Source organism: Bos javanicus, chromosome 13 (assembly GCF_032452875.1).
Source record: "Bos javanicus breed banteng chromosome 13, ARS-OSU_banteng_1.0, whole genome shotgun sequence".
Classification (NCBI taxonomy): Eukaryota; Metazoa; Chordata; class Mammalia; order Artiodactyla; family Bovidae; genus Bos; species Bos javanicus.
The window spans coordinates 63,087,425-63,113,375 of NC_083880.1; the positions used below are offsets into that span (position 1 = coordinate 63,087,425).

Below are 25,951 nucleotides of genomic sequence, written 5' to 3' on the forward strand. Positions count from 1 at the left end.
CAACTACTGAGCTGCAACCCCTGAAGCCTGCACACCACCCTCTGCAACAAGAGAAGCCACCGCAGTGAGAAGCCTGCACACCGCTAGAGAGTAGCCCCTGCTCGCTGCAACTAGAGAAAGCCCATGCACAGCAATGAAGACCCAACGTCAGTTCAGTTCAGTCGCTCAGTCGTGTCCGACTCTTTGCAACCCCATGAATCACAGCACGCCAGGCCTCCCTGTCCATCACCAACTCCCGGAGTTCACCCAGACTCACGTCCATTGAGTCAGTGATGCCATCCAGCCATCTCATCCTCTGTCATCTCCTTCTCCTCCTGCCCCCAATCCCTCCCAGCATCAGAGTCTTTTCCAATGAGTCAACTCTTCACATGAGGTGGCCAAAGTACTGGAGTTTCAGCTTTAGCATTACTCCTTCCAAAGAACACCCAGGACTGATCTCCTTCAGAATGGACTGGTTGGATCTCCTTGCAGTCCAGGGGACTCTCAAGAGTCTTCTCCAACACCACAGTTCAAAGGAAAGCATCAATTCTTGGGCGCTCAGCTTTCTTCACAGTCCAACTTCCACATCCATACATGACTACTGGAAAAACCATAGACCCAACATAGCCTAAATTTAAAAAAAGAAGGAAAGGTCCTGAAGAGCTTTCTAAGTAAAGGCCAAGTATTGAAACTGGAAGTTAAGACTGATCCGTCAGTCGTGGGTGGAATGATTGGAGAGAAATATGTCTGCAAAAGTCAACATTCAGAAGTTGAGCAAAGCAATGCAGATTTTCTGTCAGTGGAAATTCTTTTTTTTTTTTTTAATTCTTAATCTTGGAGAAACAATAAAGTGCTTCCTGAACAGAAAAAAAAATTTTTTTATTTAGACCCCTGGGATCTGGGACTTCAGATACTGTTATTATCAGATACAGAATATAAAATAACTATGGAACCTTAAGATCGTGCTGGGAAAAAAATAGCAGAAAGTAAGAGACTGACTAGGTAGATTTGAAGATCAGTTCAGTTCAGTTCAGTCGCTCAGTCGTGTCTGACTCTTTGCAACCCCATGAATCACAGCACACCAGGCCTCCCTGTCCATCACCAATTCCCGGAGTTCACTCAGACTCACGTCCATCAAGTCAGTAGTCTTCTCCAACACCACAGTTCAAAAGCATCAATTCTCCGGCGCTCAACCTTCTTCACAGTCCAACTCTCACATCCATACATGACCACAGGAAAAACCATAGCCTTGACTAGACAGACCTTTGTTGGCAAAGTAATGTCTCTGCTTTTCAATATGCTATCTAGGTTGGTCATAACTTTTCTTCTAAGGAGTAAGTGTCTTTTAATTTCATGGCTTTGAAGATAGGGGAATACAATCATTGAAATAAATACTCTGTGCACTATTGAACAGCAGATTAAATGAATCAAAATGAGTGAAGCATTGCTGTACGTGTCCTTGACAGAGAGAGACAAGGAGATGGAAAAAAGAGTTGTTCCCCTTTTGGAAGGTAGGTTTCAAGGAAACAGCCCTTCCAAATTTTACCAAGAATGCAGCCAAGAACCCTACTGCCTCAGTATAAAGGGAAATAACTGGCCTGAGATGATCCAGTCTCAGAATGAGCAGACATGCATCGATCTAAACCATCCTGTTCGTCTGTGCTTGTTCCTGATGCTGGAATTTCATGGTACTGAGTTGGATGTATCCCCTCCTCCATATCCTCCCTCCCAAGACCGTTGGGGAACCAGCAACAAACCACCCCCACCTTCTCCGGAGCAGCTTCATTGCCTGGTGCCAGGCGCCCCCTTGTGGCTAGAGTCAGATCTGCTACCTCCCTCCACAAGCCGGCCTCCTTTCCAGGGAGCGGATCCCTGCACCCTTCCCCTTCCCCGTTCGCACAAGCCTTTTCTGAGGCTGCCTATCTGCCCCATGAAATTAGCTGACTTTCTCTGGGCACCGCCTAGAGAGTTCCAGAAATGATCAGGACTCGGCACCCCCACCTTCCAAGGGCTGAACTCTGAAAAACCCACATCAGATGCCCCCTCCACCTCGCGCGATATGCTTCCATGGATCTTGCCGTCTCCTCTGCTGTCCTGCAGCCCCAGGGCTTGGCCTCGCTTCCTCGTCAAAGCTGCCACTGTCCTCCAGCCCCAGCCTGATTTCCGTTACCAGAGAAAGTGGGAGATTTCACTCAGCTCAGCGATGTTCACGTTTGACAGCAAGCAGCTCTCCGTGCCAGGGAGCAGACCCAGCTGTGTGACTCACAGCAGGCACTTGCTTGCTCAGCTTCTGGTTCTTCCCGTGTAAATCGGGGAAGCTAATGGTGCCTTCGCCACCAGGCTGTTGTGAGGTGAAATGTGATCAAATGGGAGTCACCCCCAGCTCTCGAAGCTCGTCAGTAAAGAATCTGCAATGCAGGAGACCTGGGTTCTGTTCCTGGGTTGGGAAGATCCTTTGGAGAAGGAAATGGCAACCCACTCCAGCATGCTTGCCTGGAGAATTCCATGGACAGAGGAGTCCACCAGGCTACAGTCCATGGAGTCACAAGTTAGACACAACTTAGTGACTACACCACCACTACCCAGCACAAGGCCCACCACCCAGGAAGCCCCTGTGAATGCTGGCTGCCATCACAACCTGCTCTCTCTGCCAATATGTGACATCCTTGAGGATTCACCTTTGTCCCAGTATCCCTCTTGAAGGCTGATGTCTTTCTCAAGTCGTATTCCTTTCAGGGATAGCATTTTTTGGCCACGCCTCGAGGCATGCAAAGAAATCTTAGTTCATCGAACAGGGATGGAACCCATGCCCCCTGCAGTGGAAGCACAGGGTCCTAACCACTGGGCAGCCAGGGAATTCCTTCTTGAAGGCCTTTTGTTGTGAGCCATCCGAGTCTTTGTTAAGGGGACTTGGTGTGCATGTTTCTCTCTGAAAGCTGGAGGGGAGTGGAAGCCACCCAGACTGCTGCTGTCTCGCCAGCACCTGGCCTGGCCCCGAGCCAGGCCCCAGGTTTTGGTGTGTGAAGGTGAGTCACCACAGGTGGGAGGAAGGTGAGGAGGCAGGTGCAGGGAGTGGGTGAAAGGGTGGGTGTGGCAGCTGGCAGGAGGAGCTGGGATCTCCCAGCTTCACTGCTCTGCCCACTCTTGCCCCGGGTGCTGTCACCAGCCTCGGACATTTCACCATCCCCAAAGCAGGGGCCGAGTGGTTGTTGAAATGAGCTGAAGAGCCAACGAGAGTGGGGCACTGAGGGCCAGGAGTGGGAAAGCAGGTCAGACCTGATGGCTTTGACCTGCTGCTCCAAGGCTAGGGAGGCAGTGGACGGGTAGGGGAGTGGGAGGGAGCAAAGGCCTCGAGGGGAGTGGCTGAGGTTGCAGACAGCCCAGCTCAGCTGGAGTGTTTTAGGGAGAGGAGGCTGCACGTAACGGGAGTGGGTGTTGATTGCTAAGAGCCTTGAATGCCAAGTCGAGACATCAGACTTGATCTGATGCTAAAAGCACTGAAAGGTCTTAGCCAGAAGGGTGTGGTCACCACGGCAATGTCTGAAAACACTTCCCCCCACCCGTCTGTTCCTTTCTGGGGAAGGAACTGCAGAAGGGAAACCCAGAGAAAAACCTGCCACAGTCATCCCAACCAGAGATGAAGGTGGTCAAGACCTGGGGGCCTAGAGGGAGGGCAGGATGGAAATGAATGTGGCCTTTTGAGAGTTCAGTAGACACACGAGAAGGCCTGGGGCCCTCCGTGCCCCCACAGCCCCGGCTCAGAACTTCATTCTCCCTGTAGCTGGAATTCCCAACTCCTCCTGTCCAGCTCCACCCTGCCCACAGCACTCCCCTGTCTGGTGACGCCCAGCTCCCCATTCCCTGAGAGACTGATCATTCGGAGTCCCCCCAGCCTGGTCTCCCTGCCCACCTCCCATCCCTGCTAACCTGGTCTCCCTGCCTGCCCCCCATCCCTGCTAACCTGGTCTCCCTGCCCCCCCACCATCCCTCCTAACCTCGTCTCCCTGCCCCCTCCCATCTCTGCTAACCTGGTCTCCCTGCCCCCCTCCCATCCCTGCTAACCTGGTCTCCCTGCCCCCCTCCCATCCCTGCTAACCTGGTCTCCCTGCCTGCCCCCCATCCCTGCTAACCTGGTCTCCCTGCCTGCCCCCCATCCCTCCTTACCTCGTCTCCCTGCCCCCTCCCATCCCTGCTAACCTGGTCTCCCTGCCCCCCTCCTATCCCTTGCACTCCACTGTTCCTCCTCCTGCTCCCTTTGTCTGGAACATTCTCCCTGCCTGTCTACCCCTCACCTCTGTCTGGAGACCCATACTCATCTTTCACCGCTCTAACCCAACATCACCATTTCCAAGTGGCCTTAGACCCTGCAGGACTGACCCTCCCCTCCCCTGCCAGGACCCTCCCCGCTCCAAACGTTCAGCCACGGAGGAAGGATGCAACCCATCTTTTTCTTGTTTTTAAATTAAAAAGGTGTTAACTTCCGAACTCCATCACAGGGTGAAACAGGCACCCACTTGAGATGTCAGCCTGAGCTGAAGAATTTCAGCATTCTGGTTCAAAGGCAATGAGAAGTTTTTTAGTGTTGAGGGTTTGCTGTTGGTGCCGTTTTCGTGGAGGAAACAGAAGGAATCAGAACTGGGCAGACAGCCAGATTACTTCCTCCTAGATGGGCTTCTCTAACAAGATAGACCCTGACTCTCCTCCAGCCACCCAGACCTGAGTGACTCAGGTGCTGGCAGCACTTTCTAGGAACTGCCAGGAGTCCAGGAAGTGTGGGAGCCTGCTGGCCAGGGGCCCCCAGAGACCCCTGTGCTGGTTCCTGGCCTGGGCAGCTAGGCCAGTGGGAGCAGCTGTCTGTGCCTGCAAGTCTGAACTCCTACAGGGATCCCTGGAGAGAAACCTCCCACCCTAGGGCATCTATCCTGAGCTGGCCGTGCCTCAGTGCCCAGCCACGACTGGCACCAGCAGGGCAGCCAGGTGCCTTGGTGAAATGGCACTCAGCCCACTGGCCAGCCACCCCTTAAAGCCTACCGCAGCTTCCGCAAGATGCAGTGCTTTTGAGGCCCGGCTGCCTCCCTGCCTTGGCCTTGACCTCAGCCCACCTCTGGGCTCCCTTCCGTTCAGTGAGGCAAGCTCTCCCCAGTCTCTGAACCTCAACTTGTACATTTCTTCTGCCTAAATGCTCCTGACCCCACACCCTCCAGACCAGGTCAAGAGGCCAACCTGTGCTCTTGTGCGGCCATGTGCCTCCCCGCTAGAGCCCACGACCTGGATAGCCCTCTCCCACCCCTCTTCATGTCAGTCACCTCCCTCCATGCCCCAAGTCCCTTCCCTCAGGACGGCTCGAAGGAGGTCCACGTGGCTGGAGGACTGACTCATCCAGTATTCTCCCGGAACTGCCCTCTGGCGCTGTCAGGCAGCAGGGCTGGTGACAAGTCCAGCCGGGAAGGGCGGGGGTGGGGGGGTTCTGTCTGGGGACAGGCCTTCTCACAGGGACCAGCCGTGCTCTTTGGGCCTTGAGAGGGCTCTGTGGTCTGTCCCCACCTTCATACCACACCTTGCTGGTAAAGGAAGGGGGTGAAGCTAGAACCCCCAGGATTTTAGGGGGGTTATGGCAGAGCCCATGTCCACTCTCCTTTCCCAGGAAAGATTTCAGAGCTAGGCTTTGTGGAGTGAGAAGGTCCTGAATTGAGGGAACCCGGACTGGCCATGATTAAGCTCCCACTATCCACGGGCACAGGGACCAGGCCGCCTTGCTGAGAGAGAGAGAATGGAAGCAATGCCAGAGGTGACCACTGCCTTTATTGCCTCTGGGCTGGGGTTCAGAGGTATCTGGGGGCAGCAGGTGACTCTGGGCCCAAATTATTGCTACCTAGCAAGGTCACCCTGGGGCTTCCCATAGTGCCCTGAGTAAGGGTGGGAATAAGCATGCAAATAATATGCAAATAACATGCAAACCAATCCAGGATCCTCTGGAGGGCTCTGGTGCAGCCACGGGTGCTGAAAGCGTCAGGAGCTTGCCGGCCCGGGAAGGGGGTGGGGACCCCCAGGTCCTTTGCCCACACAGCAGACTGATCCAGCCCAGTCTTGGGGATCGAGGTCGGGGGCGGGGTGGAGGACAGTTCCTGAGCATCAGTCCTGGCTCTGCTGCTGGCTGGGGAAGAGCAGAAGCCTAGTCCCAAAACAGCAAGAAGAAAGCAGGCACCCACTAGGTAGCCAGACAGCCCCAGGCCAGCTCAGAGAGGGAAGGGACCTGCCCTGGTCACACAGCAAGGCAGGGGCATAGGGGACCAGAATCCAGGCCTCCTGAGGCCAGAGTATCTCAGAGGCCGAAGCTATAAGCAATAAAACACACTGTTAAAGAAAGAGGAAGCAAGCAGCCCAGTCTCTGATCCCTGGGCTGTGAGACTCTCCACCAGCTGGCTCTGGGAGGCTCTGAGAGCCAGGCCCCAATTATGGAGGTGGCAGCATCCTGGTCTTGAGCTGAGTGGAGCTGACCAGTCCAGAAGCTCCAGGAGGAGGCAGGCAGGGCTCTGGGGTCCTTGGCTTGTGCAGATCAGGCTCAGTTGTTATTCATAATCCACCAGGAGGCTGAGGGTCAGAGGTTGGGAGTCAGAGGCCATCAGGTGCCCACTGCCCTTCCTCAGAGGGTTGGTGGCCACTGCCCACCTGGGAAGAACACAGTGGTGAGGGTGTCTGGAGCCCGCAGATGGTCAATGAGGATGCGCTGGAAGGCCTTACTGCAAGCGGACTGCTGGTGCCTGGGGAGGGCCGCAGAGGGGACCGAGGCCGGAGCTGGTCCCAGTGACCGGGACCACGTGGTTAGAAGCGCCCCACTCCCGCCCGGCCCTGCTGCCTGGTTTCAGATCTCGGTCCATCCTCGTAGTGGCTCTGAGCCTCAGTTTTCTCCTCCGTGAAATGGGGTGCAGTGTCCACTCATACCATGAGGATTACATGCAGTCACACACAAGGCACGTGGCGTGGGGTGTGGCGTGGTGGGAGCTGTGTGTATGCACCGAGCACCTACCTGGCACCGGGTACTGTGTTCAGTTCTTTACATGCCAGCTCGTAAGGGTGACAAGAGGATGGACTTAGCATCGCTCCCATTTTCAAAAGGAGGCCACTGGGGCTCAGAGGGCTTAGGTAGCTCTCCTGACGTCACAGAGCCAGTGACTAGGAGAGGACTTGAACCCAGGCGTGGTTCACTCGAGGTCCCACAATAAACGTCAGACCACCGCTCCTACCTTCTCCAGGAAGCCTCGTCCTGCCAGAACTCGTACAGGGTGAAGGAAGCCTTGTCCAGCATCTTCTGGGCAGACACACTGCAGGGCCAAAGAGACGGCCAGGCCAGGCCAGGCCTGGGCTGCCACCACCCCTACCCGCCTCACCAGGGGTGTTTAATGAGAGCCCTGGCCCAGGACACCCAGCCCAGCATTCCTCCCTGCCCGTCCACCCCCCACCTTGGCTGGCCACCACCCAGCTGAGGACTCACTGCAGGCAGTGGCTCTGGGACCCCGTGAAGTCCACGTAGCAGCACAGGGCATGGTGGAAGTCCTGCAGGGCTTCCTCTGCCACCTGCACCTGCCTCTGGGCCACGAGGATGTGCTGGCAAGAAAAGCAGCCTGGTCAGCTGGGGTGGGGCAGGGCAGTGGGTGAGGGCCTGCTGTGGCCTTCAGGAGGGCCCTGCCCTTCTTGGCTTGCACCAGACCCAGCCAGCCCTGAGGTCGGGCTCCTGCCCCCACACAACCCCCAGCATTCCTGGCTCCATCCTCCTCCTGTTGCCAAGGTTACTGCCTCGCTCCAGCCACTGGCCGGCTCTCCTGCAGCACCGCACCGCTTCCAACTGCCCCCTTCAGTTTCTGTCCACACTGCTCCACACACCCAGCTTTCAGAACTGTAGGCAAGGGACGCTGATGCCCATGGAGGGACAGAGTGCTGCAGAGTCACGAAGCAACAACCAGAACCCCGCACCTGCCCGCCAGGCCTGGGGAACAAAGGCTGGGCCAAGCCTGGAGAAGGGGCTGTATGTACAAGACAGAGGCCAGGGGTGGGTAGCCCCATGAACCTCCTTGCTTCACGGCCTCCTCCCAGCCCCACACCAGCTGCCTGCCCCTCCCAGACTCACCGAGCTGGGCCCCTTGGTCAGCTCCTCTTCATGCAGGGGTTCCAGCCGGGGGGCCTGTGAGGGATGCAGAGCGTGGGCCGGGTCCCCTGTGTGAGCCTGCCTTGTGTGGGTTCCAGACAGTTCCCCCACCACAGGGTGGTAGCCGCACAGCGCTCACCTTGCACTCCAGCTGGTCGATGAGCTCCTGGAGGCGGTTGATCTGGAGCCGCCATTGCATCTCAGCCTCGGAGCTCTGCCCTGGGGGTCGGGCACGAGCCCCTCAGGCTGGGGGCTTCTCGGGATGGATTGAGGGCGAGTGGAGGAGCAAACGCTGGGGCCCCGGGGGATACGGTGCCCTCCCACCCCGCCGCAGACACACCTGTGTTGGAGGAGCCAGGAGACCAGGTGGACGACCGACTGACACTCCGCAGGGCCCTGCGCCCTGCCCGCCGGCTGCCTCGGGGCCGGCTTGGCACCTCCACTCTCTCTTCATCTGATCTGAGGGGAGTGGAGGGTCAATCCACTGCTCCCAGACCCGTGGGGCCAAGCACTGGGGCCCCAGAACAGGCCTGGCCCCAAGCTTCAGGACATTGAGGTCCAGCTGCAAAGCCAGCCACGCCTTCTCGCCCTCTCCTGACCTCCTTCCCTAAGAACAAGAACTTGGGCTCTGGGATGCCAGAACTGTGGAATGTGATGGGAGCTGAGGGACCCAATACATGGAGATAACGGACATTCATGAACTGGACCCGCAGGTCCAGGTGCAGGCGGCCGAGCGCCTCACGTACCGCGGGCCATGGGCCTGGGCCTCCAAAGTGTCTGACGCCCCCTCCAGCGAGCTCTGCAGGGCCTGGAGCTGGCTCACCGTCTCCCGCAGTAGGAAGCGTGTCACAAACTGGTCTACCTTGGAGGCCCGCTCATACTCCTGGGGAAGAGGGGGGCATAGTTGGCATTTCCTGGCTCCAAGCATGTATTTCTGAATGGGGAGCTGACCTCTGCGCCCCACCCCCTACCCATCAGAGCACCAGTAGCAACGTAAAGAGCAGAGGCCTGCAGACTTGGCATTAACAGGGCCCGGAGACTCCGGGGGGCAAGCAAACCCCAGACCCCGTCCTTGTCTGGGCCCGGCCTCTCACTAGGAGGGATGAGGCCAATGCCCAGAGAAGCGTGTCCCATTCTCTGGGCCTCAAGGCCCCATCCCTGTTGGGGCCACCACTTTCAGCCAGTAAGGCCCCAGGCATAGCTAGACGGGGTGTGGGTAGGGGCTGGGCCAAGGCAATTTTGACACATGAGGCAAAACGGTGTGATATGGCCCCAGACTCACCAGCTGGCCCCAAGCTCACAATCTTGGCATTCATCCATTCATTCAATCACTCACCCACGCACCCCACATTTACTGAGCACTTCTTACAAGAAGCTGTAGATACAAGACAGCGGGTCACATACCCCAGCGCTGATCCCTGTCTACACTGCCATTTCCCCTAGCCTTTGCCCAGGCAGGCAGAGACAAGGAGGCTGAGCATTGCCAGGCCCTGTGCTGCCCACTCGGAATGCCCAGACTCCCCAGCTACCTTCATCTCCTCGTGCCTTCCTCGCCTATAAAACAGGGGTGGTAACAGCCGTCTCACTGAGCTGCTGAGAGGCTCCAATGAGTTATTTCCTACATAGGGCTCAGCCTGCTATCTGGTACATAAGTTCTTAATAAAGAACTGCTGTCGGGACTTACCTAGTGGTCTGGTGGTTAAGAATCCACCTACCAATTCAGGAAACCCGGGTTTGATCCCTGGTGATTGAACAAAGATCCCACATACTGACGAACAGCTAAATCCATGTGCTTCAGTAACACTGAAGCCCAAGCACCACAACTAGAGAGTCCACGAGCTTTTAACGAAACATCCCACAAGAGGCAACTAAGATCCGACACAGCCAAATAACAATAAAAAAAATAAATAAATACTTTAAAAAAAAAAAAAAAAAAGAACTGCTGTCACGGGACTTCCCTGGTGGTCCAGTGATTAAGAAGCCCTGGTCAGTCGGGGAACTAAGACCCCACATGCCACACTGCCATTGTTTTTAGTCAAACGTAATACTAACAAGAAACCTGCCCACTTGTACATCTAACAGTCATAGATTTCCTGAGGGTCTCCTCACCAACACCTCCCTCAGCCCCATATACACACTCGGTCCAGGGTGGGAGTCCCAGGGAGCTGAGGTGACCCCTCCCCAAGGGGCCTCAGAGGCAGCTTTGTCTCCCGCCTGTGACCTGCCTCAGTTCAGCCGTCAGACGGGCAGACAGAGTGGCGGCAGGGACCTCTCATTCTCACACGGGTCAGTGGTTTCTCCGAGCCACTGGACTTCCTGGCCATTTTTTGAGCTTCCTGAAATCCGTCCGATAAATTCCCTTTCTAGTGCTTACGGTGACTGATCAGTCTCTGTTGCTTACAAAGACCCTGGCTGACACTAGCACCATTGCGTGCCAGGCCCTGTTTCCAAGCAGCTTCATTTAATCCTCATAGTAATTTACAGGAACCATCACTGACCCCCATTTTGCAGATGAAAAGACTGAGGCCTACAGAAGTGGATTACCTTGGCCACGGTCACACGAGTGTCAGAGTACAAACTCAGGTCACAGAAATTCCTCTCTCCTCACCACGAAGCCTTTTCATACTGTTCACAGGGTTCTCAAAGGGAGAATACGAGAGCAGGTTGGCCTTCTCTTCTCCAGTGGACCATGTTTTGTCACAGTGTTATTGAGTTACGCAAGTCCCTTTGCCACGGCAAGGCTGTGATCCATGTGATCATTTTAGTTAGCTTTCTGTGATTGTGGTTTTCGTCCTGGAGGATGTGGGACTGTAGCTCTTGCTTATTCTGTCTGCCAGACATCCTGGAGTGTGAAGTCAAGTGGGCCTTAGGAAGCATTAGTACAAACAAAGCTTGTGGAGGTGATGGAATTCCAGCTGAGCTATTTCAAATCCTAAAAGATGATACTGTTAAAGAGCTGCTGCACTCAACATGCCAGCAAATTTGTAAAACTCGGCAGTGGCCACAGGACTAGAAAAAGTCCAGTTTTCATTCCAATCCCAAAGAAAAGCAATGCCAAAGAATGTTCAAACTACCATACAATCGCACTCATTTCACATGCTAGCAAGGTAATGCTCAAAATCCTTCAAGCTAGGCTTCAACAGTAGATGAGTCAAGAACTTCCAGATGCTGAATTTAGAAAAGGCAGCGGAATAAGAGATCTAATTGCCAACATCCATTGGGTCATAGAAAAACCAAGAGAATTCCAGAAAATTTTCTGCCTCATTGACTACACTGAAGCCTTTGACTGTATGGGTCACAACAAACTGGAAAATTCTTAAAGAGATGGGAATCCAGACTACCTGACCTGTCTCTTGAGAAACCTGTATGAAGGTCAAGAAGCAACAGTTAGAACCAGACATGGAACAACAGACTGGTTCAAAACTGGAAAAGGAGAATGACAAGGCTGTATATTATCATCCTGGTTATTTAACTTATACACAGAATACATCACGTGAAATGCTGGACTGGATGACTCACAAGCTGGAACCAAGATTGCCGGGAGAAATATCAATAACCTCAGATTATACCAATCTAATGGCAGAAAGTGAAGAAGAACTAAAGAGCCTCTTGATGAGGGTGAAAGAGGAGTCTGAAAAAGCTGGCTTAAAACATTCAAAAAACTAAGATCGTGGCATCCAATCCCATCACTTTGTGGCACAGATGGGGAAACAGTAACATTTTATTTTCTTGGGTTCCAAAATCACTGTGGACAGTGACTGCAGCCATGAAATTAAAAGATGCTTGCCCCTTGGAAGAAAAGCTATGACCAACATAGAGAGCACATTAAAAATGAGAGACTTCACTTTACTGACAAAGGTCTGTATGTCAAAGCTATGTTTTTTTTCCAATAGTCATGTATAGATATATAAGAGTTGGACCATAAAGAAGGCTGAGCACCAAAGAACTGATGCTTAGAATTGTGGTGCTGGAGAAGACTCTTGAGAGTCCCTTGGACAACAAGATCAAACCAGTCCATCCTAAAGGAAATCAACCCTTAATATTCATTGGAACAACAGATGCTGAAGCTCCGATACTTTGGTCACCTGATGGGAAGAACTTACTCATTGGAAAAGACCCTGATGCTGGGAAAGATTGAAGGCAGGAGGAGAAGGGGGAGACAGAGGATGAGATGGTTGGATGGCATCACTGACTCGATGGACATGAGTTTGAGCAAGCTCTGGGAGATAGTGATGGACAAGGAAGCCTGGCATGCTGCAGTCCATGGGGTTGCAAAGAGTCGGACATGACTAGTGACTGAACACCACCATCACTAAGCACCTTACCAGCCATCACCTCACTAATCTTTAGCCCAGTTTTACACTGAGAAACCAAGGCCGGAAGTCACAGACAGAGTAAATGGAGTCAAGATTCATCTGTGGGTTCTGGCAGGAGCAGCTCGGAGCCTGGAGCTGATGAGGTCAACCCATGAGGTCACAATGTGGTCCCTGGGACAGAGCCAGGGCAGGGGGCCCCCAGCCAGAGGGCAGGGCAGAGGCAGCACGTGCTGGGGTCCCCAGTGGTGACCAGCCCTGCCATGGGAAACAACAGTTCCCACAAGAGAACCAAAGTGCCCAAGCAGGCCCGCAAGGAGAAGCCACCTGACATGGACAAGGCCCGGCGCAAACGGCAGTTCTTCAACCACCTCAAGTGGAAGAAGCCCAGTGTGAGTCCAGGGAACAAGGGGCAGGGGGGTTTGGCGGACCTGGACAGGTAGGTGGGCAGGAGCGGATGCTGGGGGTCTAGCCACGTAGGGAATTGAAGGGGTTGCATGTGTGTGCTAAGTGGCTTCAGTTGTCTGACTGGTTGCAACCCCACGGACTGTAGCCCACTAGGCTCTTCTGACCATGGGATTTCTTCCCAACCCAGGAATGGAACCCACATCTCTTCTGTCTCCTGCGTTGGCAGGCGGGTTATTTACCACTAGCGCCACCTGGGAGGCCCCTATGGAAGGCATTAGAGAACCCCTGTTGAGGCCGAGGTCTCAGGAACCCACGTGGGTGTGGATGGGGCCCTAATAACCCAGAAGAGAGAACAGGTATCCCAGAAACCAGGAAGTGGATGAGACTTGGGAGCCTAGGAGGGTGTGCAGGAGACGGTTCTCCCAACCCGGGACAGATGGGGGGAAGTCCCAGCATGGTGAATCAGCCCTAGCGGCTGCCACTGGGGCTATGGGCACAGGGAGTTCCCTTATCCCCCGCTTTCCATTCCCCAGCTTCAAAACGTGTTACTTTCCCCTCTCTTCAACTAGGCATGAGGCCCTGGGGTGGGTAAAGGGTCCCAGCATCAAGGCTGGAAGGGCAGACAAGGGAATCTCATAAACTTGATCGGAGTCAGATCTCAGGAAGCCAGCCTGGGGTGGGTGAGGGTTTCCAGGGCGGGAGGCAGGGGTCTTGGGAGATGGAGAAGGGTGCCTGCCTCCCCCACCTCCCCCTACCCAGGCTGGGAGGACAGCGGGTACCCAGGAAACGAGAGAAGGCGGGCTTCTGGGAGACAGGACCCGGGTGGGTGAGGGTCCTCGGGAGGCAGGCGTGCGGAGCTCGTTCCCCTCATGCCCCCGCCCTACCCCCAGACCAAGATCGTGCTGCTCTTCCCCCTGGACAAGCGGCAGCAACTAGCCGAGGCGACGGCGGGGCCCGGAGCGCGGCCCGAGCGGGCGAGCGAGGCTGCGGCGGACACCCCCACCGGGCCCCCGGCGACGGCACCCATGTTGCGAGGAGCTGGCGACGGCGCTGAGCGGCGCGAGAGCGCGCGCGCGCGCGAGATGAAGAAGATCCTCGTCCTGCTGCTGCTGCTGGACGCGCGGCTGCAGGAGGAGGGACGCCGCGCGGCGGGCGGCCCCGGGGGCGGGGCCAAGGCGGCGCAGGGCTGGCAGCGGCTCTACACGCGCCTGCTGACCGAGAGCGAGACCGACTGCGAGGCCGAGGCCGCCGAGGAGCAGCCGCGCAAGCGGCGCCGCTGTCCCCGCCCGCGGCCCTGAGTGCCTGGCCCGGACCCCCGTACCCTGGTCCGGCCCAATAAAGAGCGCATAGCAACGCTGGCGTCTGTAACCCAGTCTGAGGCGTCGGGGCGTCGAGACAGGGTCGGGGAAACTGAGGCCCAGAGCAAGACAGGGAAGAAAAGCGAATGGGGGGCGTTGGGGGGGGAGGGGGCGGGGCGCAGAGTCATGGCCGTGGCCTGGGGCCAAGGCTGGTTTTGCTTTCTTCTTTCTTCTGACCCAAGTGTCAGAGCCCCTGTGCCGCCCTGGAGAGGGAGCACCCTACCACAGTGGAGCGAGGGTTCCCCTCTCCCTGCGACTCCTGGCCGGGGTCAGATCCCGCCACCAGGCCTGCAGATCCGACGGAAGAGAGCTTGGGCAAAGTTAGGCCTGGCCACGCTAGGAGGAGGAGGGGCCTGCTTCCAGCAGAGGCCAGGCAAGTCCAAGAGTCTCCAGCACTCAAATCTTTCCTAACTGAGGGAAAGTCCCAGGCAAAAAGCCACCACCGTGGGGAAGAACTGAGAAGGCCCAGAGTCAGCACAGTTTGAGCCTTAGACTCACATCCTGCCTGTGTGAGCACCCAGGAGGAGAGACGGGTCCCTGGTCCTCTGACCCCTCAATCCTACCCCACTGTGCTTGATGACCCCCAAGGCACCTCAATCACCAATCTCCCCACCTACCCCACCCCATCCTCTTCCCCACACTGCAGCCAAAGAGGCTTCTTCCAAACCACTTATCTATAGGGCAATTCACACTTCTGCTCATAAGCTCACACTGGCTCTCCACTGCCCACAGAGAAACACCCAAACTTATTATTAGAACGTACAGGCCCAGATCCCCAGCCCCAGTCTTCCCCTCTGGGGCTTCTTAATGACTTCCACTCTCACTCCTGCTCTGGCCATACTGCCACTTGTGGTCTTTGATTTAAGGTTCACCTCCCTAGTTCATCCACAAGAGGCCCGGCACGCTTTCTGTGGGCAGGACCCAGCTGCTTCTCACACTCCTGGGTCCCAAACCCAGCACCAGACCCTAGTCATCCTTGTCCCGTCCAGCCATGCCAAACCTGCAGCCTGCTTTCCGCTGGCGATCAATCTCAAAATGCCCCTTTGGGGAGGGGGGCGCGATGCAGAGGGGTGAAGGTCCCAGCTCACTAAAACCACAGGTACAACTTCTCCTGAAGGTACACTTTTGTCAGTGTCAACACCACATCGCCTGCATCAGGCTGGAGGTTGCACTACCCATCACATCTCCCCCGCTGCTCTGTGAGAACTGACCCTTTCCTACCATCCACATGGTTGCAATCAAGGTAACCACCTTCTTCAATGTGGCCACATCTCCTGGCATAAGCAACAGGCCCAAGCCCAGTCCTATCAGTTCCTTCCCTGGGTCTGTAATTCAGGAACTGTTGTTCAGTCGCTCAGTCATGTCCAACTCTTTGCAACCCCATGGGCTGCAGCATGCCAGGTTTACCTGTCCTTCACTATCTCCTGGAGTTTGCTCAAACTCATGTCCATTAAGCCAAGGATGCCATCCAACCATCTCTCACCCTCTGTTGTCCCCTTCTCCTCCTCAGGAAATGTAGGAGACAATTTTTTCTACAGGAACATGCACAGGCTGAAGCCAGCCTTGAGAAGAATATAAACACAATGCAGAGCCCAATGCACCTCTGAGTCCCCCACAGCCTGGCAGCCAGACCCTGCTTCCAGTCTTTCCCTAAAACCTGCTTTCAGTCTTGCCCTTAGTAGATATAAAACATACAAGGCTCTTGTGATAAAATCCGTATTTTAACTTAAGCTCACCTGAATAGGTCTTCAACTTGCAACCATAATGGTCCTAAAGAGAAAAAAGAGACTCTGCAGAGACATGACATGGCCTGTTTCCTGTGTTGGGGGATGACCGCCTTTTAGAGGAAGTAACTGAGCCCAGGGTGAGATTCGGACTCAGTACACAGTGAAGGCAGCCTCAGAATTGAGTCACAAACTCAGACCCATGTTTGTAAGCCCCGAAGGTAGGATCCCTTTGTGGGCTACCTGGGCCCTTGAAAGCTAAGCTCACAGAGATCTTCAGAGTGGCTGGAGATCCATGATTAAGAGCTTGCTCTTGGAGAGAGGCTGCACGTTTGCCCAGAGGTCATCAAAGTGGTTTGGGGAAGCAATTAAATTGGTTGTGCTGGCCCCAGGTGGCTCAGTGGTAAAGTATCCACCTGAGAACGCTGGAAACTCAAGAGATGCAGGTTCAATCCCTGGGTTGGGAAGATCCCCTGGAGTAGGAAATGGCAACCCACTCCAGTATTCTTCCATGGAAAATTCCACGGACACAAGGGCTTGGCAGGCTACAATCCATGAGGTCGCAAAGAGCCGGACACGACTGAGCATAAACACTGAGCACAGCTGGGTGGCTGAGGCCATATCCCTTAATGTCAAAATCATTACCATTGGCCCTGTCCCAGGAGACAGGCTGGGTCTGGGCGTTTTCATCTGGGTAGAGGCTATGGAAGCACAGCAGATGCTGAGAACTGAGGTCACAATGAATCCAATCCAAGTTCTTTTCCTTGCTTCTTTGACCACCCCCTCCCACCTCCACTAGGAACCACAGTACTTCAGTCATGCCCAGTTGAGAAGTGCCAGGAGACCGCTGGAGGCGCAAGGGTCGGGCTGGACTCCTGGGTTCCCAAGGGGAACAGATGTCTGGATAATATTGCCACAAAGGCCTTTTATTCCCAGAGCTGCTCCTGGAGGCTTCTCAAATCTCTTCAAGGATTTGGCCCACCCCTCTCATCATCCGTCTAAGCAAGGGCTTAGGGGGCGGAGCCGCACCCTGAGGCGGGTCCTCAGAGAAAGGGTGGGGCCTTGAGCCGGAAGAGGGGGAAGACGGCCCGAGGCCGCTAGGGCCCAGCGAGGGCGGAATCTGACTCTTGAACCAGAGGCCGGCCCTCAGGCCCAGGGGCGGAGCCAAGTCAAGGGCTGAAGAGACCTCAGGCCAGAAGAGTGGGACCTCGGGACCAGAGGAACTGAGCCCAGAAAGGCGGGGGACGTGGGCCCAGGAGGTAGAGCTGCGAGCTGAAAGGCGGGCCTCCATCGAGGCCAGCTGAGACTCGGTTCTCAGGCCGAGGGCGGGTCCGAGCCTTCGGGGCCGAAGTTTTGACTTCACGGCTTGCCGGCCGGAAGATGGCTTCGCTGTCCAATAGTCGCCGAGTCCGCCGGCTGTCCTCGCTGGGCCACGTCGCGGTGGTCGTGGACCAGGGTTCCGGCTTCACCAAGGCGGGCTTCGCGGGAGAGGAGCAGCCACGCCTGGTACTCAAGAGCTCCAGCCTGGTGCCCAGCTGGGACCGGCCCGTGCTGCCCGGGGCGCCGGGCTGCGAGCTGGCGGGCGGCGTGGCGCGGGCACACCCCATCAAGCACGGCGTGGTGGTGGACTGGGAGGCGTTGGAGGGGTTGTGGGAGCGCCTGCTGGTGGGCGGCCTGCGGGTGTGCCCGGAGGAGTGGCCGGTGCTCGTGAGCGACTCCCCATCGGCGCCGCCCGTGGGCCGCGAGAGGGTGGCCGAGCTGCTGTTCGAGGCCCTGGCAGTGCCCGCGTGCCACCTGGCCAGCACCGCCTTGTTGGCGCTCTGCTCCGTCGGCGCGTTCAGCGGGCTGGCCTTGGAGGCGGGCGCGGGCGTGTGCCATGCCACGCCCGTCTATGCAGGCCACTCGTGGCACAAGGCCACCTTCCGGCTGGATGTGGCTGGCAGCACGCTGTCGCGCTACCTGCGGGACCTGCTGGTGGCAGCAGGGCCTGATCACCGACTGCAGGCCCTGCCCCACAAGATCATCACACAGCTCAAGAAGCGCTGCTGCTACGTGTCGCTAGACTTTGAGGGTGACCTCTGTAATCCTGCCCGCCACCACCCAGTCAGTTTCTCCTTAGGCAGTGGGTGCTCTGTCTGCGTTGGCCGCGAGCGCTTCTGCTGCCCAGAACCCCTCTTCCAGCCGGGTCTGCTAGGCCAGGCTGAGCCGGGACTGCCCATCCTGGCCTTCCGAGCACTGCAGAGGGTGCCCGCGACACTACAGACACGGCTGGCCAACACCATGGTGCTGGCCGGTGGCTCCACGCTTTTCCCTGGCTTCCCTGAGCGCCTGGAGCTGGAGCTGGAGGCCCAATGCCAGCGGCACGGCTGTGGGACACTGCAGCCGCGCCTGGTGGCCAAGCCTGGGCGCGGGACAGCGGTATGGACGGGCGGCTCCATGGTAGCCTCGCTGCGCACCTTCCAGTGCCGCTGGATGACCCGGGCCATGTACCAGGAATGTGGATCCAGGCTGGTGCACGAAGTGTTCCACTGAGTCCTGCTGGACGGGAAGGGTGGTGCCATAAAAGGGGGCGCTGCAGAGGCAGACGCTGGGCAGGCTGAGCGCAGCTGTCCGAGGCATCGAGTGGCAGATAAAAACCTCAGTGATTACAGCTGGCAGAGTCGTGTGGTGATGGGTCACCTTCTACCCCTTTCTGTGCCAGGAAGGGGTGATCAGGAACCCTGGGGCTCTTACTTTGAGCTGCAGTGTGAATTCCCACTAACCAGTGCCAGTTCAGAGAATGCCAGTAGAGCTGCCCACCCCCAGGCCCTGTTTCCATGGCAACAAGGAAGGTGCTGCCCCTACTGGTGTCCAGGCCACAGATATGTAAGTCATCATAGCATACCAACCCCCCATCATGTAGCATTCAGATCCCTATCCTGTGCCAGGCCCCAAAGGTGACCCTTAGAAAACCTACTCGACCCTATGTGAAAGCAACCAGAAGGGGAAGCCCTGTCTCAGCTAATCATTAACTCACAAAGAGCCTCAGTTTCTCCTTCTGTAGAAATGAGGTCAGACACAATCCCAAGCCTGCTCACTGCTCCCTCCTCACCCCCTCACTTAGAGCTACGGGACAAAGAGAGGTGGAGACACCTCTTACAAGGAACACAGAAAGGGAAGGGTAGCTTTCGGTGTTTTTAAAAATACCATCCAAGGGCCTGGAGCCCTGGCTGTGAGCACCGTTTATTCTGTGCACGTGTCCATACTGTACACAAACATGGTGCACACATGCCCGTCTGCTCACGCATGCCCTCAGGCTGTCCCCCACCCCCTGCCACCAAGCTCTACACACCGGCATGGGCCTGGGGATGTGTGTGAGCATGCCCTACCCCCAACCCATCCCTGCTGGGAGCTGGGCTTGACACCCCACAACAGTCAGGTCTGGTCAGTAATAAAAGCAGCAGCAGCTCCACATATGAAGTGACTATTGTGAGCCAGACAGAGAGAGAGCAAGACAGACACAACTCTCTGCCTTCATTCTACTTTAATTGTCACAACGAATGTCTGGAGGTGGGTTCTATTAATATGCCCAGTTTACAGATGAGGAAACTGAGACCCAGAGAGGTAAAGATGCACAGCCAGAAAGTGGAAGCCAGGCCTCCAGCCCCACAGCCCTGAGTCCAATGATGGAGGCTCCCACAGCACAGCAGACACCCCCAGCCCTCATCCTGCCGCCCCCCCGCAATCATCAGCCCCTCCACTCACCAGCTTGGTGGTGTCCATGGCAGTGAGCACAGCACAGTTGAGCGACTCCAGCGCCGCCAGCACAGGCCGGTAGACGCCCAGGTGTTCAGAGAAGTAGTCTGAGGGCAGAGGAGATACTCAAAGCTTCCTGGGGTACATCCCCCCATTTACAACCTAGAATTCCCCAGCAGCCAACCAGGCCTTATGCTCTGAGCCCAGCCCAGTCTGCTCCATCAGAACACCAGCAACACCCACCTGCCCAGGAGACAAACACCCCCATGGGCCTACTCACCGCACAGTTTCTCCGTCTCCAAATTGCTGCAGGGAAAAGAAAAGGCATCCTTCAGACCCTGCTGGTAAACTAGGACTGACTTTGAAGCCAGCGGTCCTTTCCTCTCCCTCCCCAGCTCAGCCTGACACAGAGGCGACTTCTGACTCCACCCCACGTTATGCTGCTCAGTGGACAGAGACAGGGTGCTACCAGCCTACCAAACAGTGTCTAAGGAGGAAAATTCAGTCCCACTCTCAACCTCCAAGCGGATTTCAGGCTGGGGGAGACAGATGTAGACACAGGCCAAAGAGGAGTGGTTAGATCTGGGAAGGAGAAGTCAGGTCTGTGGAAGCACAGAAAAGGCATGGAGCATCTATACGTCAGGGAGGGCTTCCTGGAAGAGAGGCTCCCTGAGCTAGGCTTTGAAGGACAAGGAATTTGACTGGCGTATCTGGTGGTGGTAAGGTAGCAGCAGTGCAGACAAAGGTCTGGCCCAAGCCTCAGAAAATGGGAGTGCATGGGAGCCTAGAATTTCTTTTAAGGAGAGCGGAGTAGGGGGAAGGGAGAGGGAGGGATAGCTGCACACACGTGTGCACCCACGTGAGGAAGCAGGAGAAGGCAAGCAAATTCGCACGAAGGCCTGGACATGTGGGAGCACCTGCATCCATGGGTGGGAGCAGGCAGGGCCCAGCTGTCCCCAGGCATCCGCTGGTCGCTCAGCAGGAAGCGGGAGTATTGGGGGGGGTGCCTGTGGGCTGAACCATAGGTGGTGATTCAGGCCTGGCTATTTTGGGGTCCCAGCTGGAAGCAGTGTGATGGGCAGGACTGGAGCCAAGGAAGGGGTAGGTAGGCGGGTAAAGCTGGCACTTAGCCCTGGCACTCCTTTCCCCGTGCTCCCCCAATCCTCCATAAGGAACCCAAGCAAGAAGGGGACACAGTGGGGCAGGGACAGCCTGGGCTCACATCTACACGCGGCGTGTGCACCCCAACCCCCATACTCACTCAGCAGGATGCCCATCAACACCACTGAACAGCTCTCGCAGCTCCCCGGGACTGAGAACCCCATCGGCAAAGTAATTCTTGAATTCTTCAAATGAGAGCTTCCCGTCATCTGAGGGGTGGGGGTGGGCACAGGGAGCAGAGTCAGTATCTCTGTGCCCTGGCTGCACCCCTGCCACCCAGTGGAGACCCCCTGAAGGCTTCGCAGTATCTCATAACCACCCAGCCAAGTGAAATGGGATTCTGGGCTGCAAAGAAGGCCTGGCTGTTGGGGACCAAAGGGTTGGGGCCCCCAGAGGTGCCCACTTCAAGCAACAGGGCCCACTCTGCAGGCACCCAAGGGACAAGGCAGTGCATATGTGGCACTCGGCAGGGACTCAATGTTTGCCAAATGGAGAAATAAATGAACAACAGCCTGGGGCACAGTCAGATCATGGCAGGGCCTAGATGTCACTTGGAGGAACCAGGACTGGGTCTTTGCCCGCATGGCTCCTGGGTGGAGGGGACCTCCGTGCTCTGGACCCAGGCCCTTCACAGAGAAGCCGCAGGGAGTCAGATGAGATCTTCCTAAGAGCAGGGCCCCAGTAAGAAGCAGCAGATTGGCTCGGGAGGGAAAGACCTCCCCATCACAGAGGCTGCCTCCCCATCACCGAGGCTGAGAGCATAAGAGCACTGGCCAGAGGCACCGGGGATTTGGCCTGTGAGGTCTCTAAGCAGATGGAGTGGGAAAGTGGAGCCTGAGCCTCCCTCCCCAGACGGAATGCTGTGAGCCAAATGAGACCACGTGCCCTGCTCAACCAGCTGAAACAAATTTGAGGAGATCCAGGGAGAAGAGGCAAGAGGTGGGGACCCAGTCCTCTCTCAAGGAGGCCAGGTGAAGGTGAGGTCAAAGCTGACAGGTGGTCTCAGCTCAGACCCTCCACTGGCCCATCAGGGCACCGTGGGCTGCTCTGAGTCATCTGTGGGCAGCAACCTGCCTGCAAGGTCCCCTGATGGCTCATGCTTTAGCTTTCCAGATTTTGCCAGGCCAGCATCTGAGACTGCCCAGGACTCAGGGCATCGGGGGAGCTGACTCCCTGGACCTAGCTCTGTCCCGCCCACGCCCTCCCTGCAACCAGGTGGTTGGTAATATGGAAAGTTACTGAGCTCTCTAAGAATCTGCGATAAAATCCCCCACGGCCCTGGCTCCGTGACCACACCCTTCCAAGCCCCTCACAGAGGAAGCCTGGAAACAGGCATCGCATAGACCAGGGTTCAAGGCCCAGCACCTCCAGCAGCCTGCTGTACCTCTCTGGGCCTCGGCTCCTTTGTCTGTGAAATGGGGTGAAGACTTTGGCAGTGGTGAGGAAAACAGGAGGTCACGCAGGCCAGGACACTGCGTGAAAGTCAGCCCCCACTTCCAGCCTCTGGCTAAACCACATTTCCTCCACTCTCCCTGCTGCCAAACTGGATTCAAACAAAAATTTCCTCTGAGAAGGACACCTGGGTTGATTCTTCTGATTCGGGTCCTCTCAAGATTTCTCTCCATTCTCAACTGTGCCCCAAACCCTCCCCGGAGCCTCTCTGATGCCCCTCAACCCCCAGCATGGGACTCAGGGGAAGCCACACTCACCATTCTTGTCTGCTCGGCGGAAAACCTAGAGGACAAAAGGGCAGAGCTGGGAGCTGGGAGCTGGGAGCCCAGAACCGCCCCCCAGCTCCACAGAGCCCCAGCTGGCCAGACTGCCCCCTGCATCTCCCTTCCTCCTGCCCAGCTTGGTCCCAGCCCCCTGCCCAGCTCAGCCCTCCAGGGCCTTTTCCAACAAGGGGAAGAGCGCACAGCAGGCCCCGCGGCTTGCTCCCTTCTCCCGCCGGGCCTGGCCTTGCGGGGGGTGCTCCAAGCTGGCTCTCCGCACCTTCACCTCCCACACCCCCGAGTCGATCCTGAGTTCTTTCTGATACATCAGCCCTTGGAACGGTCCCAGCTTGAGGCAGGTGGGGAGACGGGCCAAGATGCGGCCGGAAGATCCCGGGCACGCATCCCAGACCTGAACCCCAACTCTGCATGGTTCGTCCCAGACTCTGCCCACTCCAGGCTGGCGGTGGCTAGCCCTTCCTTTGTGGGTGCCTGTTTACTCAGTAACATATCGGGGAACAGCCCAGGGTTAACCCTTCCAGGGCTGGGTCTTCCTATGAGGCCGACTCAGTACAAGGGTCTTGGGCAGGCCCATGTGCATGTGTGTGTTGTACATGCAAGGGGAGTAAGAGGCACAGAAAGCAAGGGCGGACAGATGGTATTTATGGAGAAACAGACAGGAAAGACAACAGAGGTAGCAAAGTGGAGTCCAGACATGGTCCCCGTCTCCCCTAGGGACCAGAGACTCCCTGGTCACCCAACACAACCCAGCAAAGGGCACCAGCAGGTCTGGCAAGGAGGGGCAGGCCAAAGCCTGGACAGAGAGCCCTGGTCTGCTCCAGATTCAGAGTGCCCCTCCCCTCGGGCTGCTTTCTCGGGAATGAATGTACTCCCTGGCCTGAAGCCTGACTCACAGAAGGCTGCCACCAGCTCACTCGGGATCACAGAGCCACCCAGGGTGGCCTGGCCGGGACAGACATACTGGGGGTGGGGGTGGGGGCTGAGAGAGAGGGAGGGGTTCTAAGTGAACACTGAGGACATCAAGGGCCACACCCTAGTGCACCCCTGCCTCCATGTGTGAGCTGGAACACATCCCTAACCCTCCAGGCCTCGGTTTTTCCATCTGGGAAATGGAAGGGTCAGGTCCCTTCCAGCTGAGAGGGCTCTGGCCAAGGTGCTGAGTCACTAGGGACAGTGGGGAGGGGGCAGGAGAACAGCCTTTCCCACCGGAAAGGGACCTCTGGGAGTGGGGACGCAAGAGGAACAGGACAGGCTGTGCACAGGGGTGAAAGGTGGGGAAGGGGTGCAGGTGAGTGACCCAGGCCAGGCCAGGGAGCTCCAGGTAGGTGCTCATAGGGGCTGCAGGGCCACCTGCCAGGCAAGGGGAGGGTGTACAGACCACAAAGGGTGAGTGTGGGCAGCGCCAACCAACTCTGGGATCCCATAGCCCTTGGGTGGGATCTGAGGGGATCCGGGTCAGCACTAGGTCAGGAGTCAGGGGTGGGGGGCTGCTTCCTCTCCCAGGCCCCCTTGCCTGGTCAGTCCAGCCTGGGGCTGCCAGAGACGGGCAACGTGGCCACTCCCGTGACCAAGAGTTGACAGCCCCCACCCGGCCAGACACATACATGGGGTGGTTTGGGGTCGGGGGGGCCGCGGGGGCAGTGGCACTGAACCAGAGGCAAGGAGATATAAGCAGAGAAAAGAGTGAGAGCCAGAAGACGGGACACAAAGGCAGCGAGATAAAGATAAGGGAGACACACGGAAACAGAGAGCAAGAGAGAAATCGTGAGAGACCCAGAGAGGCCGAGGCAGAGACCCCAACAAACCTGGAGGGAGACACATGGACATGGGGACGGGGAAAATCAGAATGAGCGAGGGCAAGGAGAGACAGTGAGAGGCTGTCCACAGAGACCGGGAGCGACCCCGCGGGAGAATGACCACCCCCAGGGCTACAGCGCCGGCACCCCCGGCCCGCTCCCCACTCACGTCCTGGAAAAGCGCGTGTCCGGCGGGCCCGGCGGCTGGCGCGGGCGCGGGGGGTCGCGGGGGCTCGGGCGCGGGCGGCCGGATCAGGCACACGGTGAGCAGCCCCGCGCACGCCATGGTGCCGCCACCCGCTTGGCTCCGGCTCGGCTGCGGCTCCGAGCTCTGGACGCCGCCGCCACCGCCGCCGCCGCGGACTTGGGGGGACGCGCAGGGGGGGCGCCCGCCCATCGGCGCCGGCGCGGAGGCTGAGAGCCCCGCCCCCCGCAGCTCCGCCCCCGCCGGGCGGGCCGCCGACCGCCCCCTCCCCGCCCAGCTCCGGCCAGCGCTAGAGCTCGGCCCTCCGCACGCCCGCACGCCCGCCCGCCCGCCCGCCTCCAAGGCCTCAGCTTCCCCGTCTGGAAAAGGGGAGCAAACTCCAGCCTTTAGGGCGGCAAGAGCCGCGCGATGCAGAACCCCAACACAATGCACCTCTGCGACTCCCCATTCTCCGGGGGTGGCAGCCACTGGGGAGAAGTCACCCAAGGGGTCACTCCCTCCTGGGGACGGGCTGAGCGAATGATGGTCGGTGTGGAATATTACACAGCTACGAACAGGACGGGAAGGGACCCGCTGAGGGCGGGTCCCCACATCTTTACGGGGTCCAGTGAACTGCGGAAGCACCGGTGCGCCACCTGGTGGGCAAAACCCGCAAGCACCTTCCCCTGTGAGTGTATCTTCTGCAAAATGGGAGTAAGGGAAGACATTGTTGTGGGCACTGACAGTGAGGGCTTAAAAAAGGGGTTGGCTCAGAGAAAGCCCACCTAAGAGCATGCTAAATAGATCCGTGTGGACAGTCTGCCAGTCACCCTCCACTCTCAAGCTCAACTTAGACTTCCCTCCCCCACCATGGGGCCCCCTCTTCAATCTATCATCCCCCGCTGCAGCCAGAGGAAGCTTTTAAAATATAAAAAGGGAGCATCACTCCTCTCACACTCACCAGTTCTTTCCCCCTGAATAAAGCCCAAGACTGAATGTCTCTCCACTCTGGCCCTCACCTCAGGGCTCCAGCCACCCTGGTTTCTCTCAGGTCCTGGGCCCATATTGCCTTCTCCTGCTTGGTGTATTCTGCTTCCTTCTTAATTTCTACTATCCTACAGCTCTAGGTCAGACACCACCTTTTCCAGGAAGCTCTCCCTGATTTTCTCATTTGAGTTTCCTCCAGCAGATTCTGAGAGCTCCACAAAGGGAGGGAACACATGTCCCCAGAATCTGACACAGAATCAGCTGGTTGTAATTATCTGCTGCCTGTTTACAAATGTCCAGAAACATCTGGAAGGAGCATAGCCAACTGATCAGGGTGGCCTCTCTGTGGCTGGAAAAAAGGGAATTCATTGCTTACTTTACTGGACCAGTTTTTTAATTAGGGTAAAAAAAAAGGTGATGAAACCGATCA

At 57.0% G+C, this 25,951-nt stretch overlaps 3 protein-coding genes across 4 annotated transcripts; 2 read left to right on the forward strand and 1 right to left on the reverse strand.

The window, feature by feature from the left end:
- Nucleotides 1-5,762: 5,762 nt before the first annotated feature.
- NECAB3 (N-terminal EF-hand calcium binding protein 3) lies at nucleotides 5,763-24,727 on the reverse strand. Of its 2 annotated transcripts, XM_061437301.1 has the most exons (13): nucleotides 24,520-24,727; nucleotides 22,531-22,555; nucleotides 20,922-21,030; nucleotides 19,941-19,966; nucleotides 19,670-19,767; nucleotides 8,869-9,005; nucleotides 8,463-8,581; nucleotides 8,262-8,341; nucleotides 8,105-8,158; nucleotides 7,472-7,584; nucleotides 7,224-7,301; nucleotides 6,649-6,740; nucleotides 5,763-6,570 (listed from the first exon to the last, which is right to left on the reverse strand). In XM_061437301.1, exons 1-13 carry the CDS (start codon nucleotides 24,634-24,636, stop codon nucleotides 6,542-6,544), a joined length of 1,077 nt encoding a protein of 358 aa, XP_061293285.1. In that variant the 5' UTR covers nucleotides 24,637-24,727; the 3' UTR covers nucleotides 5,763-6,541. The 2 variants fall into 2 exon arrangements, with proteins under 2 accessions (XP_061293285.1, XP_061293286.1); XM_061437302.1 differs by lacking the exon at nucleotides 6,649-6,740 and having other exon boundaries at nucleotides 24,520-24,718.
- On the forward strand, nucleotides 10,923-14,196 carry C13H20orf144 (chromosome 13 C20orf144 homolog). Its single transcript, XM_061437306.1, has 2 exons — nucleotides 10,923-12,827; nucleotides 13,734-14,196. The coding sequence occupies exons 1-2, from the start codon at nucleotides 12,699-12,701 to the stop codon at nucleotides 14,139-14,141; spliced, it is 537 nt and encodes a 178-aa protein (XP_061293290.1). The 5' UTR covers nucleotides 10,923-12,698; the 3' UTR covers nucleotides 14,142-14,196.
- Nucleotides 16,726-18,704, forward strand: ACTL10 (actin like 10). The gene has a single exon (XM_061437303.1). It carries the CDS (start codon nucleotides 17,306-17,308, stop codon nucleotides 18,455-18,457), a length of 1,152 nt encoding a protein of 383 aa, XP_061293287.1. The 5' UTR covers nucleotides 16,726-17,305; the 3' UTR covers nucleotides 18,458-18,704.
- Nucleotides 24,728-25,951: the final 1,224 nt, after the last annotated feature.

What these genes read in the sequence shown, in the direction of transcription:
- C13H20orf144 (XM_061437306.1), top strand. Translation starts at nt 12,699, where the DNA reads ATGGGAAACAACAGTTCCCACAAGAGAACCAAAGTGCCCAAGCAGGCC. An exon ending in TCAAGTGGAAGAAGCCCAGT is followed by an intron (nt 12,828 to 13,733) that starts GTGAGTCCAGGG and finishes CCCTACCCCCAG; the next exon opens with ACCAAGATCGTGCTGCTCTT.
- ACTL10 (XM_061437303.1), top strand. Translation starts at nt 17,306, where the DNA reads ATGGCTTCGCTGTCCAATAGTCGCCGAGTCCGCCGGCTGTCCTCGCTG.
- NECAB3 (XM_061437301.1), bottom strand. Translation starts at nt 24,636, where the DNA reads ATGGCGTGCGCGGGGCTGCTCACCGTGTGCCTGATCCGGCCGCCCGCG. An exon ending in GGAGACGGAGAAACTGTGCG is followed by an intron (nt 19,768 to 19,940) that starts GTGAGTAGGCCC and finishes CTCTGCCCTCAG; the next exon opens with ACTACTTCTCTGAACACCTG. An exon ending in GCCCAGGCCCATGGCCCGCG is followed by an intron (nt 8,582 to 8,868) that starts GTACGTGAGGCG and finishes CACTCCCCTCAG; the next exon opens with ATCAGATGAAGAGAGAGTGG.